Source organism: Rhineura floridana, chromosome 3, assembly GCF_030035675.1.
Source record: "Rhineura floridana isolate rRhiFlo1 chromosome 3, rRhiFlo1.hap2, whole genome shotgun sequence".
Taxonomy (NCBI): domain Eukaryota; kingdom Metazoa; phylum Chordata; class Lepidosauria; order Squamata; family Rhineuridae; genus Rhineura; species Rhineura floridana.
Genome location: NC_084482.1, coordinates 20,672,522 through 20,694,052, shown reverse-complemented (window position 1 = coordinate 20,694,052; position 21,531 = coordinate 20,672,522). Strand labels below are relative to the sequence as shown.

At 41.6% G+C, this 21,531-nt stretch overlaps 1 protein-coding gene across 2 annotated transcripts in view; it reads right to left on the bottom strand.

Annotated features, from left to right (window-relative positions):
• TAC3 (tachykinin precursor 3) overlaps window positions 1-20,603 on the bottom strand; it is a 29,112-nt gene extending 8,509 nt beyond the window's left edge. The window contains exons 1-5 of one of the 2 annotated variants that reach the window (XM_061614890.1): window positions 20,513-20,599; window positions 12,210-12,577; window positions 10,436-10,604; window positions 3,222-3,330; window positions 2,030-2,059 (exon numbers count right to left, since the gene is read on the bottom strand). In XM_061614890.1, the coding sequence (XP_061470874.1) occupies window positions 2,030-2,059; window positions 3,222-3,330; window positions 10,436-10,549 (253 nt within the window). In that variant the 5' untranslated portion in view covers window positions 10,550-10,604; window positions 12,210-12,577; window positions 20,513-20,599. Of the gene's footprint in view, window positions 1-2,029; window positions 2,060-3,221; window positions 3,331-10,435; window positions 10,605-12,209; window positions 12,578-20,512 lie in introns of both variants that reach the window. The other variant, XM_061614891.1, reaches the window with a different exon arrangement.
• Between the last annotated feature and the right edge of the window lie 928 nt (window positions 20,604-21,531).

Genomic DNA, 21,531 nt, shown 5'->3' with positions numbered 1-21,531 from the left:
TCCATGCGTGAGCAGGAGAGTGCTTGGCAAAAGCTAAGATCTTAGTTTTGGAAAAGTTTATAGATAGTTTGTTATCATGACAGAAACTCATAAAAGCTTTAGTTAGGCGTTTGAGGTTTTCAATTTGTTTGGGTTTTTTGTATTTTTTTTATAAGTTACTCTGGGTTATTTTTTGTTAAAAAAACAAAGGAGGAGGAGGAATTCTCTCTTGAGTGAATGCAGCAGTGGCTGATGTGTCTTTTTTTCCCCCACTGAAAGAGTGGCATATGGAGGGGCATTACCACACCATTTTGTGGCCCTGCCTTTTTTTCCCTGCTCTTTTGGATGTGGCAGCCATTTCATGTCATTCCACACCCTTACAGTAGCTATTTTTATGACTGGTGCCCATGGCACCTTCTCAAAATGTCAAGTGTGGCCACTGGCCCACAAGTGTTGCTGACCCATCCTAGCATTTCTACATGACTCAGTGGCCCAGAATTTTCCTACAGCACCATCTCCCTTGTCAGACTTTTGAACTTTGTCCTATCATAGCCTCCATATTGAGACATCTTACAAATGATGTGACCATCTAGGAACAAGCACTTCCAAAGGTAACAGAATTTTCCCCCTATGGATGCTGCTTTCTATGAACATTGCTTCACCCCCTTTTAAGCAGAGGAGAGATGCCTGTGGTTCTTTGTTTTAGAGTGCAATCCTGTGCATGTTTACTTAGAAGTAAGCCAAAAGAGTTCACTGGAGATTACTCCTTATTGAGGGTATATTCAGAAACCCGATCGAGTTCAATGGGACTTACTCCTGGGTAAGTGTGTATAGGCTCTTCTGGATTGATGCCAGAAGGGATTTGCAATTAATTAAGACCTCCAGATTCTCTCCATGGGTCGCTTCTGTGAAGACAGAACACTTTAGAGCCAGTTACTTGACAAAAGTAATACCAGTCTCCCTAGGAAATGCTTTTATGGAACTACGTTTCCAAGTTATGCCAACTGCAGTATTGGACAGACACTACCAAAAGGTGCCATTTGAAAATAGACTGTGTATCTGTGACCAAGCTCAGGTGGAGGACATTGTTCATTACATCCTAATGTGCCCACTTTATGGACACTCAAGAGAGAGATTCCTGAAACCTCTGTTGTCTCAGGGAAGCAGGAGTACCTTAGTAGAATTAGTACAATACCTCCTGAGTGATACTAACAGCCATGTGACTCACAAAGTGGCTCTTTTTGCTCTTGCTGCAAAAAAGATTAGAAAGAAAGAACTAGATAAAATAGCAATAAACTGCCGAGGAGATTCTGATCTTTAAACTGTGCTAGCCAACCATAAGTCTGAAATTTTTATAATATAGGTCGCAACAACCTGTTCTTTGTATATTTTATATATCTCTGTATGTTTTATATTTCACGTTTTTACATTTTAATGTATTTTAAGGTATTTGTCATGGCCTTTGGCTAGTACAATAAATATTTTTGGACTTGGGTTGCAGTCTTAATTTCCACAGTCATCACCTTTTATCAAGAGCAGACAATAGCTCTCTGTTCTTCTTCCATTCTCATTGGATCATCCTTACTTGCTGTCCTCAGTCTCACCTGTGCACCCTTCTTCCTAATTCGTATGCCTGTCATCCTAGGATCTAGTTCCATCACTCTTACTGCAGTACGACTGGGAATCCTGGCCTCAGTGAAACTACTAGTCTCAACTGGCCATGCTGTAAATGCCAAGTACTGTACTATAGAAGAGAAAGAACAGAAAACCCCTAGAATGAAAGACATGGGTGGCTGGAGTTAGAGGCACAGAGCCCCAATTTCAGCTCTTTTTTTAGTGCATGATTTAAAAACCATATTAAAGTATGACTCTCTCATTCCTCCACCATAAATTCACTAGGTGGCTGCAGGCAAGCGACTAGCTCTTAGCCTCATCCCTCAGTGGCATGGCCACTTCAAACAATCTCTAAGGGAAGATATTTTCAGAGGGAACAAAACAGATCCCAGAGAAAAACTGATGTGCAAAGCAAGTGAAGGAAGAATTGACTTACGTTTCTGGGAAGAGGCAAGTGCCTGGGGATCTGGAAAAGAAAGAACAGGATATCTGAGCTACCAAGACATGGATCCACTACTGCACACATCTCCAGGGCGTGCTTAGTTTGTAAGGGGGAATAAATGCAAACAAGAATTTAAGTAGTGAGTTTAGATCTGTATTATGATCTTAAATATTGGGTGATAGCCATCTAAGTCATACTCAGAGTAGATTCACTGAAATCTATGGACATATGTTACTTTTCTGATTGCTTTTATTTCTTTTATCTCCATGAGAATTTAAAAAAGGTGTAGTGTGCTTTCTAATAGGAGGAAGTTTACTTGACAAGGCTCTTGAATCCTAAATCTGGATGCCTTTAGAGATTATTATGCAGATGTGTAAGGGTTGGTGTTCTATGCCTCTTAAGTTTTTTATTTCACACTGATATCTTCTTCATGTTTTTGTTAGGATTGCAGTCCATAGCCTAGTTAAACTGCTGATGTCTAATCACGTTGGCAAGAATATTCTGAAATAAATGGATTGACTGCAACTTGTTGACTACATCTTAAGTAGTTGTTGTTATTACTACAAGGAAATACAGGTTGCGTTTTGCATGAATAGAAATATTCCTGACTCCTGGAAGTTCTCCCATTGCAGATGCAAGGATGATTAAACTCCTTCACAATGTCCATTTTGTTGCATGTGTCACTTGTTTTATGTTTAGACTTACAGTCTTGCCTGCTATTGCAAATCTTCCCTTCATCCAAGTCTGGTGTAGTGGTTACAGTGTCGCACCAGGACCAAGGAGACCGGGGTTCAAATCCCTATTCAGCCATAAAGCTCATTGGTTGATCTTGGGCCAGTCACAGCCTCTCAACATAATGTACCTTGCAGGATTGTTGTGAGGATAAAATGGGAGGGGGAGAACTACATATGCCACCTTGAGCTCCTTTTAAAATGGGTTATGAAGGCAAACCTCCCCCCCTCCATTCTATTCCATGTGTAGCTTGCCTTTGTGCTCTCTAGTGGAATTCTGGTTGTTATTGTAAGACAGACTTTATGGCATGTGATTTGAATGAGACCCATAAAAGCATCTCATTTTTCAGGCTTCTCAAGTAAGCAAGGTGCCTTGAATTGCTTAAAAGTCAAATTTATTTTTCTATCCCTTGTGAAACTGCCTTATCTATTTGGGAGCAGGGGACAGGACTTACTGACTTCCTCTTTGCCTGACAGCCTGAGCAGTGCCTCATAGGAAATCCCTTGGCCATCATACAATCGCCGGAGCAAGGATGGAGACATCTTATAAGGGTCTGAGCTCTTCTGTTGGAAAGATAGAAGACAACTCGGCATAAGAAAGAAATACCAAAGTTGATGTGGCAACATCTAACAGAACAAGCTTAAAATCTTCCCCAAACAAATAATTGCCATTTCTATCATCAATAATCCTTATACAGGCATATTGAGTTTCAATGAGGAAGCAATTTTTACAATATTATTTCCCCCAATCTGTATAACATATGCAGCAAAATAATTGGTTCAGTGACAGCCAATGTCACCTCTTTGCTTTGTTTATTATTCTGGGAATGTTTTTATTTTGCAAACCACTTTGGGACCCAGATTGTGAAAGCAGGGTATACATTTTTAACATAAATAAAGTAAGAGTTAGCAGCAAACAGTAGAATTCAGTTAAAAGATTAAGGGCTATCAGCAGGGCTAACCGTACAACTTAATATGGAGAAAGATATCAATGCAGAATAAGTCTCCACTCCAAAATAAACAAGTTTCTAGTCCTCTGTTGCCCTTTTTTGTCCAGAATGCTCTCAAACCCCAAGTATTGCTTATTGGTATTTTAAAAGTTTCCCCCAAGGTGTGTGATAAAAAGTGCATGGCATTCAACAGTGCAAAAAAAAAAGTACATTCAAAGCTGTTCCACATCATGTAAGATGCCAAAGCTTGGTTTTCTGGTTACAGGTTTTTACCCTCAGATTGCGGAGTTTTAAGAAACAGTTTATGTCCCTGGATATTTTACTGTTGGAAAAACCCAGCGAACCTATTCATTTTGACAGAGGCACATTATGAGCCCATGGATCGTGAAGGCTATAACGGGCAGGGAGCTGCTAGTGAGGTGGTATGGTTTTCTCCAGGCCCATTTTCTCCCTGACGCTGGGTTTCAGTGAGCAGAAAAATGGCAGTTTTGAAGAGCAAACATCCTCCTCCATGTTTCCCTCTAACACATCAAGTGATGCCTGTGTTCTTCAATATGTCCATTCCTGCTGCTGCCACTGGTCACAACCATCGCAGTCCAGAGGATGCTTCCGTACTGCAGAGGCCCCAGACCAGGCAATCAAATTCACACAGAAAGGCCAAAGTTTACCCAGCCTGCTGGGCAGCAGCAAATCAGTCAGAAATGAAAGAAAAATGGAAATGGACTGCCTTCAAGTCGATTCCGACTTATAGCTACCCTATGAATAGGGTTTTCATGGTAAGCAGTATTCAGAGGTGGTTTTACCATTGCCTTCCTCTGAGGCTGAGAGGCAGTGACTGGCCCAAGGTCACCCAGTGAGCTGTGTGGGGATTCGAACCCTGGTCTCCCAGGTCATAGTCCAGCACCTTAACCACTATACCACACTGCCTGCAAAAAAACCTCACCTGTTAGTCTTTCTTATATGCACACCATTTACCTGTGTTCATTGGAGCTTAGTGCCAGGTAAACTTGCAACCTCCAAGCTATTCGCACAGGGGGAGATGGAGGATTCACATGCTCTGTCTGGTGCAAAACATGAGAATGTCTAATGCATGAGGCCATGGTGAAATGCTGCCTTGCAGATGGGTGAGAGAGCAATTGCAGCCTTCCCATACAAATACAGAGAGGGGGCTAATCTGTACCTATAAATGGCAAGTCAGATGTGAAATGTGAAACACCAGAATGTTTAGCGCTAATAAAGTAAATTCCTCGCCAATCCCCAAGGGAGAAATTTTAGTAGATTTTTGCAAAGTTTCACATGCATACCCCCCAGTCCAATTTTAGTAAATGTAACTATGTGGGATTTTGGATTTTCTAGTTCCTTTGTGTAGAATTTTCCTCCAAAGTCTCACAGGAGATTTTTGAATACCATGGAATTTAAATCTACAGGAAGAGTTTTTTTATTCTCATTTTCCAAAAGATCCAAACAGGAGAAGGGGTATTTCCAAAATCAGAAATATTAACAGAGTATAAGTGCAGCTGTTTTCTGAGGCAATCATGTCCCTGCTAAATATCTGTAAATAGTAAAGTTGTTTGTGTCCTTTGTCTGTTTATGTGTTTTGTACATAAGTCAGACAACCTGGAGCTGCACTGGAAGGAGTTGGTGCATGCCTATGAAAGGCTGGTCTGCCTCGCACAATGGAAGGGGACTACAGACCACACCCAATCAGCAACTAGATTTCCTAGAGGACCATTTTGAAAAGCAAGTGAAGCCTGACAGAGCAGTGCCGCAAGTTCCACTCCCTAAAATGGACACAGACACACGTTCTTTTCTGTCTCTAGGCAAACTGGGTTTGTCCCAAGGGCTTCCAGTTGCTGACACCTACTCTAGTCTTGTGCATTATTACTGGTGTTTTTTACTGCTGTGTGGATTTTCAGACCTTGTTTGTTGAGTTTTTGTGTCTATGGAGAAAATAAAAGACTGAGTGATTTAAGTGGTCCATATCCCTTCTGTCCCACTACAATGTAAAGGAAACTTTTATTTGAAAAAGTGAAAACAGGTTACAGGTAGTATTTTATTTTTCATAATTCAGCACAAGAAATGTCTTGGGCAATGGATAAAAAGACTTGTTAGTTCCTGTTGATCCTAGAAATCTATTCCTGGAGAAGAGCACATGCTTTTTCAGAAGCCAGATTGCTGCAGGATCCCCTTTATGATACCTAGCTACCATCACTTGCAGTAGACCCCTGCAGGGAAGAACCTATTGATCTGTCTCAGTTGACAGAGTCAACTGCTTGCACTGCTGAGTTGCTTGCACTGTGGAGAGAAATTGCCTATCTCAACCAGCAACAGAAAGAGAAGCCATAATGAGATCCAGGTCCAACGGGAATCACATCCCACAAGACAGCATTGGCTCGGAAAGCTTGTGAACACCCAGGAAGAACCTAATATGAAAATCAGCTTATGTGCAACGCTGTCTAAACTTCATGTATAATAACTGCACTTGGCTTCCATTGTTTTTGCCAGTTTCGTAAAGCCAATATTCACAACTGTAGCTAATTTTCCATGTTCCCTTCAGTCTTTCTTCCAAATGCTCAGCACTCTGCAGAATAGATGGTACTACATCGAAGTGACATTTATTTCTGACATTGTGACCTGGCAGACACTTTACTTGAGATGGTGAGTAATAATTGTACCAGGAAAAGGCATGTACAGTGCTATATGGTATTCACTGCCTGAGTGCAGGACTTGGCAGCCTAAGAATTTCAACAGCAAATTTATTATAGTCCTCACAGTTCTAGAAAAATGCAGAGACTTGAAAGGCATCCAGTGTTCAGAGGGAAGAGGTATAATGCCTTATATTGCTCCCTATGGAAAATGATTTCCCTGTCCTTCTCCTGCATCTTATCTTTTGTCATCCCAGACTTCCCACCTCACCCGCAAAATCCAGATTATGTGAAAACCAAATTTTTGGACTAAATTAAGCAAATCCCATCAAATTACTTTTCAGCTGCAAACTGAAAAGGTTCTGATGTGGAGAAACCACTACCTAGGCACAAGGCCCTCACTTGTTCTCCTATCCCTCTTGCCACCTTGCTAGCGGAAGAGCAGTGCTCGGGAAGGCAGTGCTGGAATGTCTGCAGTTTTTGATAGAATTTGTTCTTCCTTCCGATAACAAAGTTCCATCCGATAATTTTCGATAATCAGAGCATATTTTCAAATGAAAAACTTTGCCAATTACATCTCCTTACAGTGTTTAAATCTGCCTTGAAGAAGAAGGAAAGGGGGGGGGAGTCCTCTGATTTAATCCAGTTAAAACTGCTGCTAAAAGTGAAGTAATTTCAGGAAAGAAAAAAGCAGAATGGGTCCAAAGATCAGGTGCATCCAAAAAATGAGGAATTGCTTTGTAAGAGCCTTAAAGCAGTGGCAATTTGAGCCTTTTTTTTACAGTAAGGATGTGACAGGAAAAGACAGTGGTGGGAGAGGGTAGAATTGGATTTCTCAAAGCTTTTTTATCCTCAGCAGATCTAATTCAGAAGGGATTTGACAAAAGGAGCCACTTAAGACTCCAGATGGGTCTTGTCCACAAAAGCAATTTGAACTGCATAAAGCTCTTGTTAACAGAGATTTGGGGGGGGGAGTTGTTCCCTCATCTATTGAACTTCCCCTTTTCATACCTATGAAAGAATGTCTTTTTTACATCAGATTTGAGACCCATCTACACACTGACAGCCTCTTCAGCAGACTTGGAATACAGAAAGATTATTACAGTTTTGGCTACCAAGAATCCAAGGTGTTCTACGATGAGTGGTCCTTCCAATAAATGCAGGGAGGGCCATGGGGCCTGGTCTATGGATGCAGAACCATGAGATGTTGAATACAGATTGTTAGAGCACATCTGCCTTTGCCAGCCTTGTGCCTCCAGATGTTTTGTACTAAACTCCCATCAGCCATGGCCAAACCAATGGTCAGAGATCAAAGAAAATATAATCCAATAACATTTGGAGGGCCATAGGTTTCTCAGCCCCTTCCCTAGACATCTAACTTTATTCCAGATAGTAGTTATTTAAGGCATCTTAAGAAACTGAAACATCAAAGTCCCACTACAGGGAACCCCCATGGTCTTGGAGTTGGACAAATGATTTAGTCCTCTGATACCTTTATAAGATGAGGAAAGCTGTGGGGTAAATTTTTCAACTAAACAATTGGGTAACAAAAAAGCATACAAAGCCACAAGTAGGAGCCTTAGATGGCTTTATACCTGCTTCCTTTCATGATACAGCACTTTTACACCATTTGTCTTATATGTAGAAATCAACCTTTTTGCACAAGGCCGGACTCAGTGAAGTGCTTTGCTATCAAGCTCCCATTTTGCTATCCAGCTACCACTTGCTCATGGAAGCTCTCATTTCAAACTGAAGTGAGAGAAATGCTCCTGCCTAAGGTATAGCTAACATTTTGTTCTCTGCAGGATCCACAGGCTTTTAGGTACTTGAAACGACAAGAAACGAGCCACCCTCATAATTGGCCTCCAGTCACATTCCTTCGTCCATATGCCCCATGTTGCCTCCCTTCCTGTCACACTACAGTACTCCTTCTCCCCAAAATTCAAAATGAAGCACTATAACCATCAATATCAATGACTGAATAGCCATTTTATGCAAAATAGGCAAAGGGGCCCCCAGATGAGGAGTTTTGTTTTTTTATTTACCCAGCTGTCAAATATGAGAAGCCTTGCCTATAATGGAGAAGATTGCACACAGGAGAAATTAAACCTTCATTCTGGGTGGTAGCACACCAGGTGTGCGTAGCAGGAGATGTTATCTCTCTTTATATTGTTGGTGTCCAAAAAAACCTTGATATAATCACCTGCACAGCCATGTTTGTTTGTTACAAAGTAGGCCACCAGCTTCACATTTACTCCTTAATTACTACTTCGCCATTCTCTTCTGTTCATTGAACAATTTGATTCCCCCCCCCTCTGTATTTTAGCTGCTCTAATTCAGCAGGCAGACATTTAGACTTGAGTCCCATTGTTCCACCACAGGTAGCACCACAGATGCCTCTTTTTAAAGCAGCTACTTCATGTGTGACATGTGCAGACACCATATCCATGCTAGAAAATGACATGAACACATTTACCTATGGCTGGGTATATGCAAAAAAAAAAAATGCAATTTATCAAGTTTTTGCCATTACACAGAGTGCATGTGTAGCAAAAGGTTGCCTTAAGTACATGATGTAGCCACCTTGCAAAGCTAAGCAGGTCTGGGTCTGCTGTATGTCTTGATGGGAGATCACCTGGGAGACCCCTGTACACTGTTTTGAGTCTCACCACTGCAGAAAGCAAAGATATATATAACAAAAGATGCAAATCACTGCATGTGAAGCTGGCCTCATTAGTGAGGAATCTGAGAACATCTCCCACAGCCTTTAAATCCTGTTGTTCTTGGGTAATCAATAAAGGCAGATTCATGAGCTGAATGAACTAGAAACAGACCCAAAGTTCTAGTTGTGCCAGAAACAAAAGAACCCTGCTGGATCAGACTGACAGTCCATCTTGTCCAGCATTCTGTAGCCAGTCGTGGCCAGCCAGATGCTTCTAGGCACTCTCAGGAGGGCCAAGAGAATGAATCCCTGTTCCAAAGGGCTCTTCATCAGAACACGGAGTAGTAAGGAAAATTAATTTTGTTTTCGTTTTATTAAGATCTGTAGAAGAGGCCCTGCACAGCATTTTATCACTACAGAACATGAAGTCAGCAGCTGCTCAGGTTATCTGCTGTGGCCCTTATATAAAGGAACTTTCCGTCCTGTGAAACTCACTAGTGCTGGAGAGCAGTTTATACATTTTAGACATTTGGGCTCAACACTGGAAAGACATGAATTCAAATCCATACTGAGCCATAAGCCTCATTAGATAACCTTGGGCCAGTTGCTGTTTCACGGCCTAACCTACATCATAAAGTTGTTGCGTGGATAAAAGAAAAAGTCTCAAGTATATTGCTCTGAACCCTTAGCGGAAGGATGGACGTATGTGATGCACAAGGGGAAAAACCCAAATGAATATATCTTATGAGAATAAATAGGATTCTCTTTATACTCCAATAAATACTTAACCTTCAAACTGTAGCAACTGCAGATGACAATTAAGGATTAGAGAAATAATATTAACACATTTGTTTTTAATTGATCCAGGTCTCCGAGCCTTGAGATAGTGACTATTCATGGTAACATTTTCTATTATTCATTGGTTTGGTCCAATTTTATGCTGTAGGAAGTCAGGTAAAAATAATGAAATTCAGGATAGATTTTCCAATCTTATATTCTGTGCCAAAACTCAAAAGACACCATTTGCAAAAAAAAAAAAAAAATTGAAGAAAACCTAATTTAGAAAGCAACCCTCAAAATATGAAGAAACAGAATAAAATTACCAAGCCTTAAAGGATTTGTTGTTGCACATTACACAATGGGGAAGAGTTTGGGGAAAGTTTTTGTTTGATTAGCTTCTATTTGGTAATTCTGCATTAACTTTGGTATTTTAAGTCCTCATTGCTTATCAAGTTTTCTGAAGTACAGAATAAATCAAGTTCAGATTCATCTCCTGCAATTCAAGACCCCAAAAAAACACATCAGTACAATGGCCTGTGCAAATTTAAAGCAGATCCTCACACAGCACAGAAGCCATTCCATTCACCAGTAATCTCTTATCCTTCCCCTTCAATAATTCTAGTCATCCTCACCTTTGTTTGGATTCCACTGGGCATCTGCTGCTCCTGAGACTCAACACAGTAAGCATGACATAGTTTTGCCACTAGTAAGGATAGCAGAACTGTCAGCACAAGCGGACTCTTCATTTTCTTTTCCTGAGCAAGGGACAGCTTGGGAAGAGAAAATTTAAAATAAAGGGGGCTGGGAAAGAAAGAGAGAGAGAGAGAAAAAAGATAGGAAAAATGTAAGTGTGGAAAAGGAAGACTACCTGGTCTGGAAAGAGCACAGAAGTATCAACATACATATCCTTCATGGTTGTTGTTTTCAAAAAAGCAAATAATAACAGGCATATTATGTGAAACTTTAATTAGCACAGTGCCATTTTCACACTTCCAATTTGTGAGAGAAACAAGAGTCTACCTCCTGCTGTTCCCCTATAACTACTACATAATGACTGGCCAATTAATTTCTGGAGAAGCTGGTACTTTATTCAAAAAAAGATGATCCTGAATCCTCTCTAAAGCTAGAAACAGAGCATCCCCATGCTTTACTGGGCAAAAAAATGTTTACTGAATAGCAAGAAACATGAAATGTGGACAGTATGCATCAAGTATGTGCATGTCTTTTAAATACCTATGTACATTTATCAGACAATCCCACGTACAGCAAGATTCCCATTCTCCTTCATTACTTTTTTTATGTTTATTGGCTTCTATTTATTAAGCTACCGAAACAGGATCCAGCTAGTGTCACTGTAGTGATGTGAAGCTAGTGCTGTTGCTCCACAGAAATAGTTTCTGTGCACAGCCCTAGAAGATGATAAAGCAATACATTCTTAGTTGTCTTCCTTAGAATTCTTAGGCTTTAATTCCATTGCTGCTGCTCTGATTGAACACAAGCAAGACATTGCTTCTTGTCTCCTATTCCGGAACAGAATGAATCAGACTGAAATTATCCACATAGTGGCACGCAATCAAAATCACAAATTACAGCTCTTGACACAAGTCAATATGATATTGTATTAGCCATCATCAGCCAGGCACATCTTCTCTACTAAAGACAAAGGCATCTATCTATTTCCCCAGCTAATCAGCTCACGTGTCTGAAAGTAGAACCCATCACTGGTTTATCAAACCTAGCTCAGTTGTGAGCATGACTGCTTAAAACCCCCATAGATCAAGAAAGGCTTCTACACTAATATTTAATGGAGAAGGTACAGTACCACCTGGCCAGAACTCATTGGCTACTGACAGACAAAAGAAAAAGGCAGGTAGTTTTTTGTATACTGGCCACAGTTGCTTGGGTATTATTTAAAAGATGCATGTGCTTCCTATCAGCTTATGACCTAAAGTAAAGTATAGATACAGTAAAAATATAAAAAAATTTAAATATCAATAAAATAATTTTAGCAAACCAAACATCAATATACAAATATCAACAGCAGAAAATAGTTAATCCAGTAAAGGGGAACCTTCCAAAGGGACAGCAAAACAAAATTATCTTCACTTGTTTATGAGCAGACATTAAAGAGACATAGACAGACAGCAGAAGGGCATTCCAGAACTCCAAAGCTACCAACAAAAAGGCTTTGCTTACTGTGGAAACTCATCTTACTTCCAAAAGTTGGAACTTAGAAGCCTCATGGCTGACCTTAAACTTTTGGGAGGAAGCCCTCCATAAGATAACTAGGATCCAGAGTGCTTAGGTGTTATAAATCAAAACCAGCACCTTGAATAATGGATTGGAAACAAGCAAGTACCAGCTCAAACGCTTCAACACAGGTATACTGTGGCTTTGCCAACTCACATCTGTTACAAGTCAGGCAACGGCATTCTGCAGCCCTTGAAGTTTCCAAACAGTCATGAGTGGCCCTATAAAGACCACATTACAAGAGTATATTCTGGAGGCTTGTATGTTCCTTATGAGAAATATACTGAGTTGGTTTTCTTCCCTGATGGTTTTCAAGATTATGTTCATAATTTTACTTCAAAATAAAGGACTTGATAAGCCAGCGGTAGCTTGCAAATGCAGATGAGCTGGTGAAATTGATGTCATTTTCCGAGCTGAGAGGATGTCGCTGATGGGAGGCCAATATGCAACATCGAATTGGACTATAGCCAGGAGTGCTATTTATGACGCCAGCTTGGATACACCAATCCTCACCAGTTGAATTCCTGGACAGGTGACAAAAGAATATGCATGGCAAAAAGAAACTCATCCACATATAATTAAAGGTGTAGAAATCCAAGAAGGGAAATATTTACAAATGGGTCACTTTGCCCTTTTCTAAGGCACAGATGGATGACTGAAAAGTATTTGGATGACTGCAATGCACTCTGCCTGCAATCAGTTTAGAAGTTGCAGCTGGTACAAAATGCAGCAGTCTAACATCACTGGACATGCATTATGGCTGCCTATTTGCTCCTGGAGCCAATTCAAAAGTGCTGATATTTAACCTTTAAAGGCCTTTACAATCTGGGACCTGCATATCTGACAAAGCACCTCCTCCTGTGCACATCTATCTATTCCCTCACATCTGCAGAGAGGGCATTGCTCTACATCCAGTTTTTTTTACACAGGGGAGGCCAGTAAGGGCATGTCTCCTTGAAGACGTCCACATGATGATACCTTACCCCACTTAAAGTATTGCTTCCCAACCTTCCAGAAACAAGCAAAAATGTGGCTTGTAAAGAAAGCTAATCTGGAACCTGCCATTTTAAAACTGATGTTTAGATGGTGTGTTTTTAATCTGGCTGATTGTTGTTTTCCTGTTATGTTTCATGTAGTTTTGGTACTTTTATTATTTTTAACTAAATGCAATTTTGGAGACAGCAGACAAGAGAATAACGCTAAAAATGCTTTAAATGAATGTTTTAATATTTTCTGTATGATTTTTTAAAAATCTCTTTTACTTTCCCAGTCACATTTTTACTTGCAAAGCTTTTCTAAGCTCATATAAACCAGGATTACAAATTGTATTGTGTGTTTACACAGAAAGAGTAACTTGAAAATTAGTGTGTGGGGTTATAGGAGACAAAAGGTGCCATATCCTTATTCAGTTGTTTAACAGAATTTATATACCACTTGATTGTAAATAGAACCTCTAAATGGTTTATAAAAACTATCAACAGTGGTGATTGTTGATAGTAACCCGAATGAGATTGTCAGGATTCTCCAGTGCAGGGGTAGCCAACATGGTGTCCTCCAGCTCGGATGGCCAATGGTCAGGGATGATCTGGTGTATGTCCTGCTTGAGGGCTTCCTCCAGGTACCTAGTTGGCCGCTGTGAGAACAGGATGCTGGACTAGATGGGCCACTGGCCTGATCCAGCAGGCTCTTCTTATGTTCTTATGTTTGACCCAGTGGGAATATGACTAGAACATACTGAAATGCACAATATTCGTGTAGGATTATCAAAATTCACATGAGGATTCTGTCATTCATCAAATTTCAGAAAATAACTACAACATATTTGCACGTACAAACACACCTGCACACAATCCTTTAAAGCACACATGCCAACTTTACTTATACTTTTTGTGTTCTAATTTAAACACTACATCATTATGGGCATAGATGCCCATAAAAAGGTGTATATGTTATCACCGTTAGAGGGGCAAAGTGTATAGAAGAATAACTTTTAAAATACAGAAAGTTATCAATATACACTGCAAGCTCAAAAAAATGGCATCTGGCATACTGCATATAGTTGTGGTCACACCACTTCAGAAAAGGTACAGGAAAAATATGAAAGGGAAACACAAATGACCAGCTACAGAATGCTTTCTATATCAGATGACGTGGAAAAGATAATGGGCTGTTCAGATTTTTTTAAAAGAGGGATAACAAAAGTTGACCAATATATAAAATCCTGAATAATTTAGGGAGCTAACCAAGGAACATTTGATAGTTGTTCCTTTACAATTCTGAAGACTTCTGATGAAAATAAGACTTTTTAAAAGAACAAAAGATTTCTTTACATACACCATTGATATTTCAAACACACTAATGTACTCAACAATATAACCGATTCATAAAAGGACTACAATGGTGTGTTAATTATTAACCAAGAAGATCATGACATGAGTTCTCTTTCCAAGGGATTCTCCTAAAAGAATAAACTATGCATTGGAGGCCAGTCCATTAAGGCAAACGGGGTCCTAACCCACCATTCTCCATCTCCCTCCCCCCAACCTGCCTTCCAACTTAAAACCAGTCAAAGGTGGCCCTGGCCATCCCCTTTCTCCTCAGTCCCAGTGGTGCCCTTGCAGAACCGATGAGGGCAAGGACAGAAGTAGAATTAGTTGGCTCTCTGCCCGATATTGGCACTACCTCTACCTACTGTTGACCTCCCTGCCTTCCGCCCTACCAGTCCCAATGGGCACCAGCCACCCACTGAAACAATTTGAACCGAATGGCGGGAACTGGAACACTCTGTTGGTGCTCTGTTCTATAACACGTATCCTGTTATGTAGCTATGCCAGGACTCTGCTGCTCTGTATGTTCATGGAACTGGATCCAGGACTTCATTTGATCAGTGCTGTGAGTGAAATAGCCCCGGCACGTCTCAATTTTTGTTTGTTTGTTTGAGAAGGTCCATAACTCAGTGGTAGAATGCATGGTATCTTTGTACACATAAAGGCCCTGTTCACATGTCCACAGTTTATGGTTTACCATGAATGGACATATCACTCCTGCTGCGCACCTCTTTGCTAGCAAGCAGGAGCAAAACCAATTTTTCGGCTTAGTATTACATCCAATTGGGGGACTGTGATTTGTTTCACTCCAAACTAAGCATGGCAATGTTTGTTCTCGGCTTCCTGATTGAAATTTGTTTGAAGCAAAAAACAAAACAAAAAACCCCACATGATCCCAGGTTTGGACTCGACACTAAGCCAGGGGTCGCCAATTTTTTAGAACAGGGGGCACATTTCAAATTTTGAGAGAATGCTGTGGGCACCAGTCACAAAATGGCTGTCGGGGGCATGGCATAATACAAAATTAGGGAGCAGTCATGGTGAAGCTTTTCTGCTAATTGTATATCAATATTAGAAAATGCTTGAGCTATTGAATTTCTGCCTGTCATACAACTGTTAAAAGCACAAGAACCCTGTTTTTCCCCCAATGCCAACCCTAAATCACAACCTAGTCTGCCATCCTATTGTCCAAATAAGTCATTTATCAATCACTCTGGCTTCACTCATTAGCTAATAACATAGTGCCTCAATTATTTTATCCAATTGGCTGGATACCCCCCTCTCGAAACACACATCCCAACCAGGGCACAACATTTGCCCTGCATGCCACCATGTGTGGGGGCAGCAACACCACTACTTCCCCTCACCCCAGGTTACCAGTCACCACCTTCCCAGCCAGGCTCCTGGAGCCATTTCAGCACTAAATTTTATAGATCTATAGATCAGGGGAGTGCATTTGGGGTAATTAAACATGACAGACTGCAGATGGGAGCCAAGTTGGCAACACTGCGTGCACAGCACTGAAACAGCTCTGGGTGCTCAGTAGGGACATTGGTGAGTGCCAGCGCAGGGCAGGGCTGATGGTAGCCCTTCTGAGCCTGTGGGACCTTGGCCAGTGCCCAATTTGGCTGCCTACTGGCACTAGTCTTGTGCAAAAGTCCCAGTTACGGTCATGACTCCTGTTCTTGATTCCATATGGCTCTTGTCTGAGGAAAGATGGTTCAAAGATGGCCCATACATAAAAATTGCTTCTTAACAATTCATAAAAAATGCAACCTCCATTCTAAATAGTTACAATTCATGGGATCTTTGGAGAATAAACTGCATGCAAGGGCTGCTGGCTTTGGCTGCAATACTGTTCAAAGGGATTTAATCAGCATAATAAAGCAATCCTAAGTGTAAAAGTCAGCAGAATTTATGCTGCCTTAAATTAATCAGCATAAATTAGCTCTATTCCAAATTCCATTTAGGAGTGGAGGTACTGCCGGCTGAGCCAGCCTGAGCCAGGCAAAGGAAAAACAAACCCTTAAAATAGTTTGACTTTACACCTGTTGCAAACCTTTTCAGCTTAATCATGTGACCTGCCAACCCAGGGCAAAAAGGGCGGTGGAAGTCTCTCCTTGTCCTATCCTGCCACTGGAATCCCCCCCTTTTTGCTTAAGTTCCACAGGGTCAGCCAGCATAACCCAGGTTGAGGGTGTTAGGCTGGCATATCCCTGGTTGAGCAGGAATAAAGGGGACAGCCCCAAATCCACTTATTTATGCAGATACTCTTCCATGTTAATTCATGCTTATAGGTATGTTCACATATATGTGCATACATACATGTTTGCTTATTATAAGCATTGTGTTGTCATACTAAACAAACACATTGCTCTCTCTCTCGCTTGCTCTCAAACACACACACACACTCTTTCCTGCATCCATGCTCCTGCTTGTCCATACTTACATTCCGCAGCACTGCTGTTCACACTCAGGCTCACTCAGACTTACCCAGCCATCCAATGCCATTCACGCATTTGCTTAAACATTTATTTTTATTTATTTATTATTTGATTTCTATCCCACCCTTCCTCCCAGCAGGAGCCCAGAGCGGCAAACAAAAGCACTAAAAACACTTTAATACATCATAAAAATACATTAAAACAAAACATCTTTAAAAAGATTTTTTTTAAAAGTTTCCAAGACATCTTTAAAAAAAAGTTAAAAACAATTAAAAAAAAAGGTTTAAAAACATATTAAAAAGCAATTCCCAGGCGCCAAAGAAAAGCACTAAAAACATTAAACCATCATAAAAAAAACTTTAAAACGCATTAAAACAAAACATCTTCAAAAATGTTACTTAAAAAAAGCTTTCAAAACATCTAAGATTAAAAACATTTTAAAAAGGAGGTTTAAGAACATATTCAAAAGCAATTCCAACACAGATGCAGACTGGGATAGGTCTCAACTTAAAAGGCTTGTTGAAAGAGGAAGGTCTTCAAAAGGCCCCGAAAAGGTAACAGAGATGGTGCCTGTCTAATATTTAAGGGGAGGGAATTCCACAGGTTAGGTACCACCACACTAAAGATCTGTTTCCTATGTTGTGCAGAATGGACCTCCTGATAAGATGGTATCTGCAGGAGGCCCTCACCTTCAGACAGGGCTGTGGAGTCGGAGTCGTGGAGACGGAAGCAATTTTGGGTGGCGTCGGGAGCAATTTTGGGAGCTGTCGGAGTCGGTAGAAATGTACTGACTCCGACTTCCAAATAAATTTTGATTGACAAGAAGCAATTTTGGGTGGAGTCGGAGTCGGACAGTAGAAAAATAGAGGAGTCAGAGTCGAAGGTTTGGTGTACCGACTCCACAGCCCTGCCTTCAGAGCGCAGTGATCGACTGGGTATATCAGTGATCAACTGGGTATATAAACATAGACAGTAGTCACTGACGTTCTACCTGACAGAGAGATGAGCTATGTTTTAAATTTGATACAGCCATCGGTAGAGGATGACCCCAAAAGATACCTGGTGAAAGACCATATTCAAAACTTATTTGCTTGGTCTGATGCCATACACTTTATTAAAAAGAAACCATTTGGTAAACCACCAGTTCACCACCCCACACAGCACAATTGCTATATCCTTGAAAAAGCAGCTGCACACATCACACTGCAGTCTCTACCAAAAGACAAGCTGCCCCTCTGAAATGCAGCCAGTCTTTCAACAAACAAGGTTTACTGATATGTTTAATTTTCCACAGTTTCAGCAGCTACCCTGACAGAAATACAAGTTAGTGAACAGAGCATAGTGAAGCAGCACTTGATCCTGTCTACCAAACAAACAGTTCCTCCTTATCAGAAAGTGCACTTTGGCACCAGGGCCAGGTTAGCAGTGAAGGAGATGGGAGCAACTGCCCAGAGGCCCTACGCTATCAACTTTTTTCCTTTTTGAAAAGAAATTCTCTAAACCTTATGGTTGCTCTGAAAAGCTTAGAAACATGATGGTCTGTACCTGCAAAGTACTAAAAACTGACTGTTTTGTACCTTGCACAGCTCTTCACCCCACTGGATTTTTTTTTATCACATCACATTTTCTGGATGTACATTTAAGTTTGAAACATGTACCTAAAAATGTCTACTGTGAATGCAACAAAGAGGTGTTTTACAAACACATATATCATACGGGTTCACTTGTCAGGGAAACAGAACTGGCTGCAACTCCTTGTTGAATATATGCTCAGCAGCAGTACAGTATCTGTCTTTAATATCTGTGCATGGCTCTCCATGTAGACTCTGGGTATTGCCTGTTCCCAGGTGATTCCTGCCACATGGCCAGAAGGAGACTAGTACTAACACTGACCTGAAATCTGAGTAGCATTCATGTCTCTTATGCAAAGCAGAGGTGCTCTCCTATACCATGGGGGATGGGATGGGGAACCTGTGGCCCTCCAGATGTTGCTGGACTTCAGCTCCCATCATTCCTGACTATTGGCCATGCAGACTAGGTGGGGTCCAACAACATCTAGAGAGCCACAGGTTAGCCAACCCTGTCCTAGGGCCATGCCACCAACTTTAATATCGCCCGGAGTATGAGACAAAACATGTAATTCATAACATGTAAAAATTGGAAGAGGCATTGGAAGTAATCTGGTGCTGGTTTTGACCTATAAAGCCTTACATGGTGTGGGACCACAATACCTTGTGGAACGCCTCTCCCGCTATGAACCTACCCGTTCACTTCGTTCAATATCCAAGGCCCTCCTCCGGGTACCAACTCATCAGGATGCCCGGAGGATTGTTATTAGATCTAGGGCCTTTTCTGTAGTGGCCCCCGAACTGTGGAACAGCCTACCTGTGGAGATACGCCTGGCGCCTTCGGTACTTTCTTTTAGGCGCCAGGTTAAGACCTGGCTATACTCCCAGGCATTTTAATGTTCAATGTGTTTCATTTAATTTTTTTTTTCATTTAACTTGTTGCTGATTTTATTGTAATTTTATTGTAATATTGTATTTTAATCTTGTTTTGTTCACCGCCCAGAGAGCTATTAGCTATGGGCGGTTTAAAAATGAAATAAATAAATAAATAATCTGTCTTAACACCCTACTTAATGCAAGACCTATAATGCAACTACAGCATCCCTTTACTTACATACCGGCAATGGAGAGCCCACCACCTCCCATGGCAGTCTGTTTCACAAAACGCTTTTGCAATTAGAAAGTTTCTTCTAATGTTTAGCTGAAATCTATTTCCTTGCACTTTCCACCCACTGGTTCTAGTCCTACCCTAGAGCAACAGAGAAAAAGCCAGCTCCATCTTCTATATGACAGCTCTTCAAATATTTGAAGACAGTTATCATGTCTCTCCTTCAGCTTCTCTTCTCCGGGTACATGAGAACACCTCTGCCTGGGCATGTCCTGCTCCTGACACACAGACATATCACATCTTTGTACCCTGCGGCAATTGTTTCAAAATGGCCACTTCCCACCCATTGGTTCCATACTCAGAACCACACAACATGGCAGATTAGAATCCACCTTTCCCCACTCCACCCCACCCTTTTAAGCATTTATTAATCCACCATTGATGGATAATACAAGGAGATGGTTAACAGATTAAGGAAGTAACTATGCTGTATTATTCCATTTAACTCATCTGTGTTACTCACTTTATACTTATATTCCCTATATATTTATACTCTGTACTTAGACATCAAACATACCTCTATGTATTCTCAAATACATGTTTTATTGGCAAGTATGATTGGGAGATCCTAAAGTCATATTGGCAAACTCTGCCACACACACACACACACACACACACACCCCAGACTCTAATAAACGGTGAGAGTATCACCCTCTGCCTTAAGCAAATTAACTGCAGGCAGAAATTCAACAGATGGAGCTGCCTCACCAGAGAAACTCAGTGATCGAGAAAATGTCTTATGCTATAGTGTTTGAAGGCTCCGAAAACCTTGTCAGGAGGAGGAAAAGAGCAGATCAGGTCTCCCTGTTTAACGATGGTGAGGATGTAGTAAAATGAAGCTGCTTTGAAACTTCCTGCTCCGCGCTTCACATTCCCAACCTATTCCCAGCACTTTTTCATTTGCCATCTCCCTCTCCCGCCCAAGCCCCGCGGGGCGGTGAGAGTCACCCACCTGGTGAAGAAGAAGGGAATTGGGCGGGAAGTCTCCGCGCAGCAGCCTCAGCTGGCTCCCGTGCGGATGGCGAGCGCTGCCTCGGCTGCGGAGGGCAGTGAAGAACGGGCTGCTGGTGGTTGCCGCCGCTCTTTGAGCGCCTTTTCGGGCTCCCCCGTGCGCGGCAGTCGCTGTTCTCTTGAGCAGAAACAAGCGTACCTGAACTCAGGGGAACGCAATGAAAGAGTCCCTGGCCGCCCGTTCCCGCCACTTTAATAAGAGGCTGGCTGCAGGGGATTGGAGAGCGCCAATGGGGATGGAGGAGGGATCTAGGGACGTCGCCCACTGCTCTAACGCACGCCGACGCCCCGTCTATACAGACTTCTGCCCCCCCCTTCAAACACTGTCACGGAAAAGACTCGGCAGACGCACACGCCGAAAACGAAAGACGCCACTAACCCTAGCGTGTGAGGAAACTTTGCTTCACAACACATCTCAAAAAGGATGTTGTAAGGGCAACCAATATGATCAAGAGGGCTGGAGCAATTCCCCTGTGAGGAAAGATTACAACTTTGGGGGCTTTGTAAATTTGGGAGGAGGGGAAGGCGAGTAAGGAGGTGACAGGGATGATGGAGATGGATGATGGAAATGATGGAATGATGCGTGGTACATAAAGTGGATAGATATGTTTTTGTCGCTCTTCCGTAATACTAGGATTCCGGGGTCATTCGGTTGGATGATTCAACATTTACAAAATACACAAAAGGAAGCGTGCCTTCACACAGATGTAATGCTGGCCACCAGTTTGGACACCTTTAAAGGGGGATTAGGCACAGGTGTAAGGCTATCATTGGCTACTAATCGTGATGATTATATTACCTCCAGTGCAGTATGTTTCTGAATACCAGTCGCTGGGGGACACAACCAGGACAGTGCTCTTGGTCTCTTGGCCTGCTTGTGGGCTTCCCATAGGTCTGATCCAGTAATGCTCTTATGTACATTTGGGAGCAACTTTTTCACATACCGCAGAAGTGTCTCTC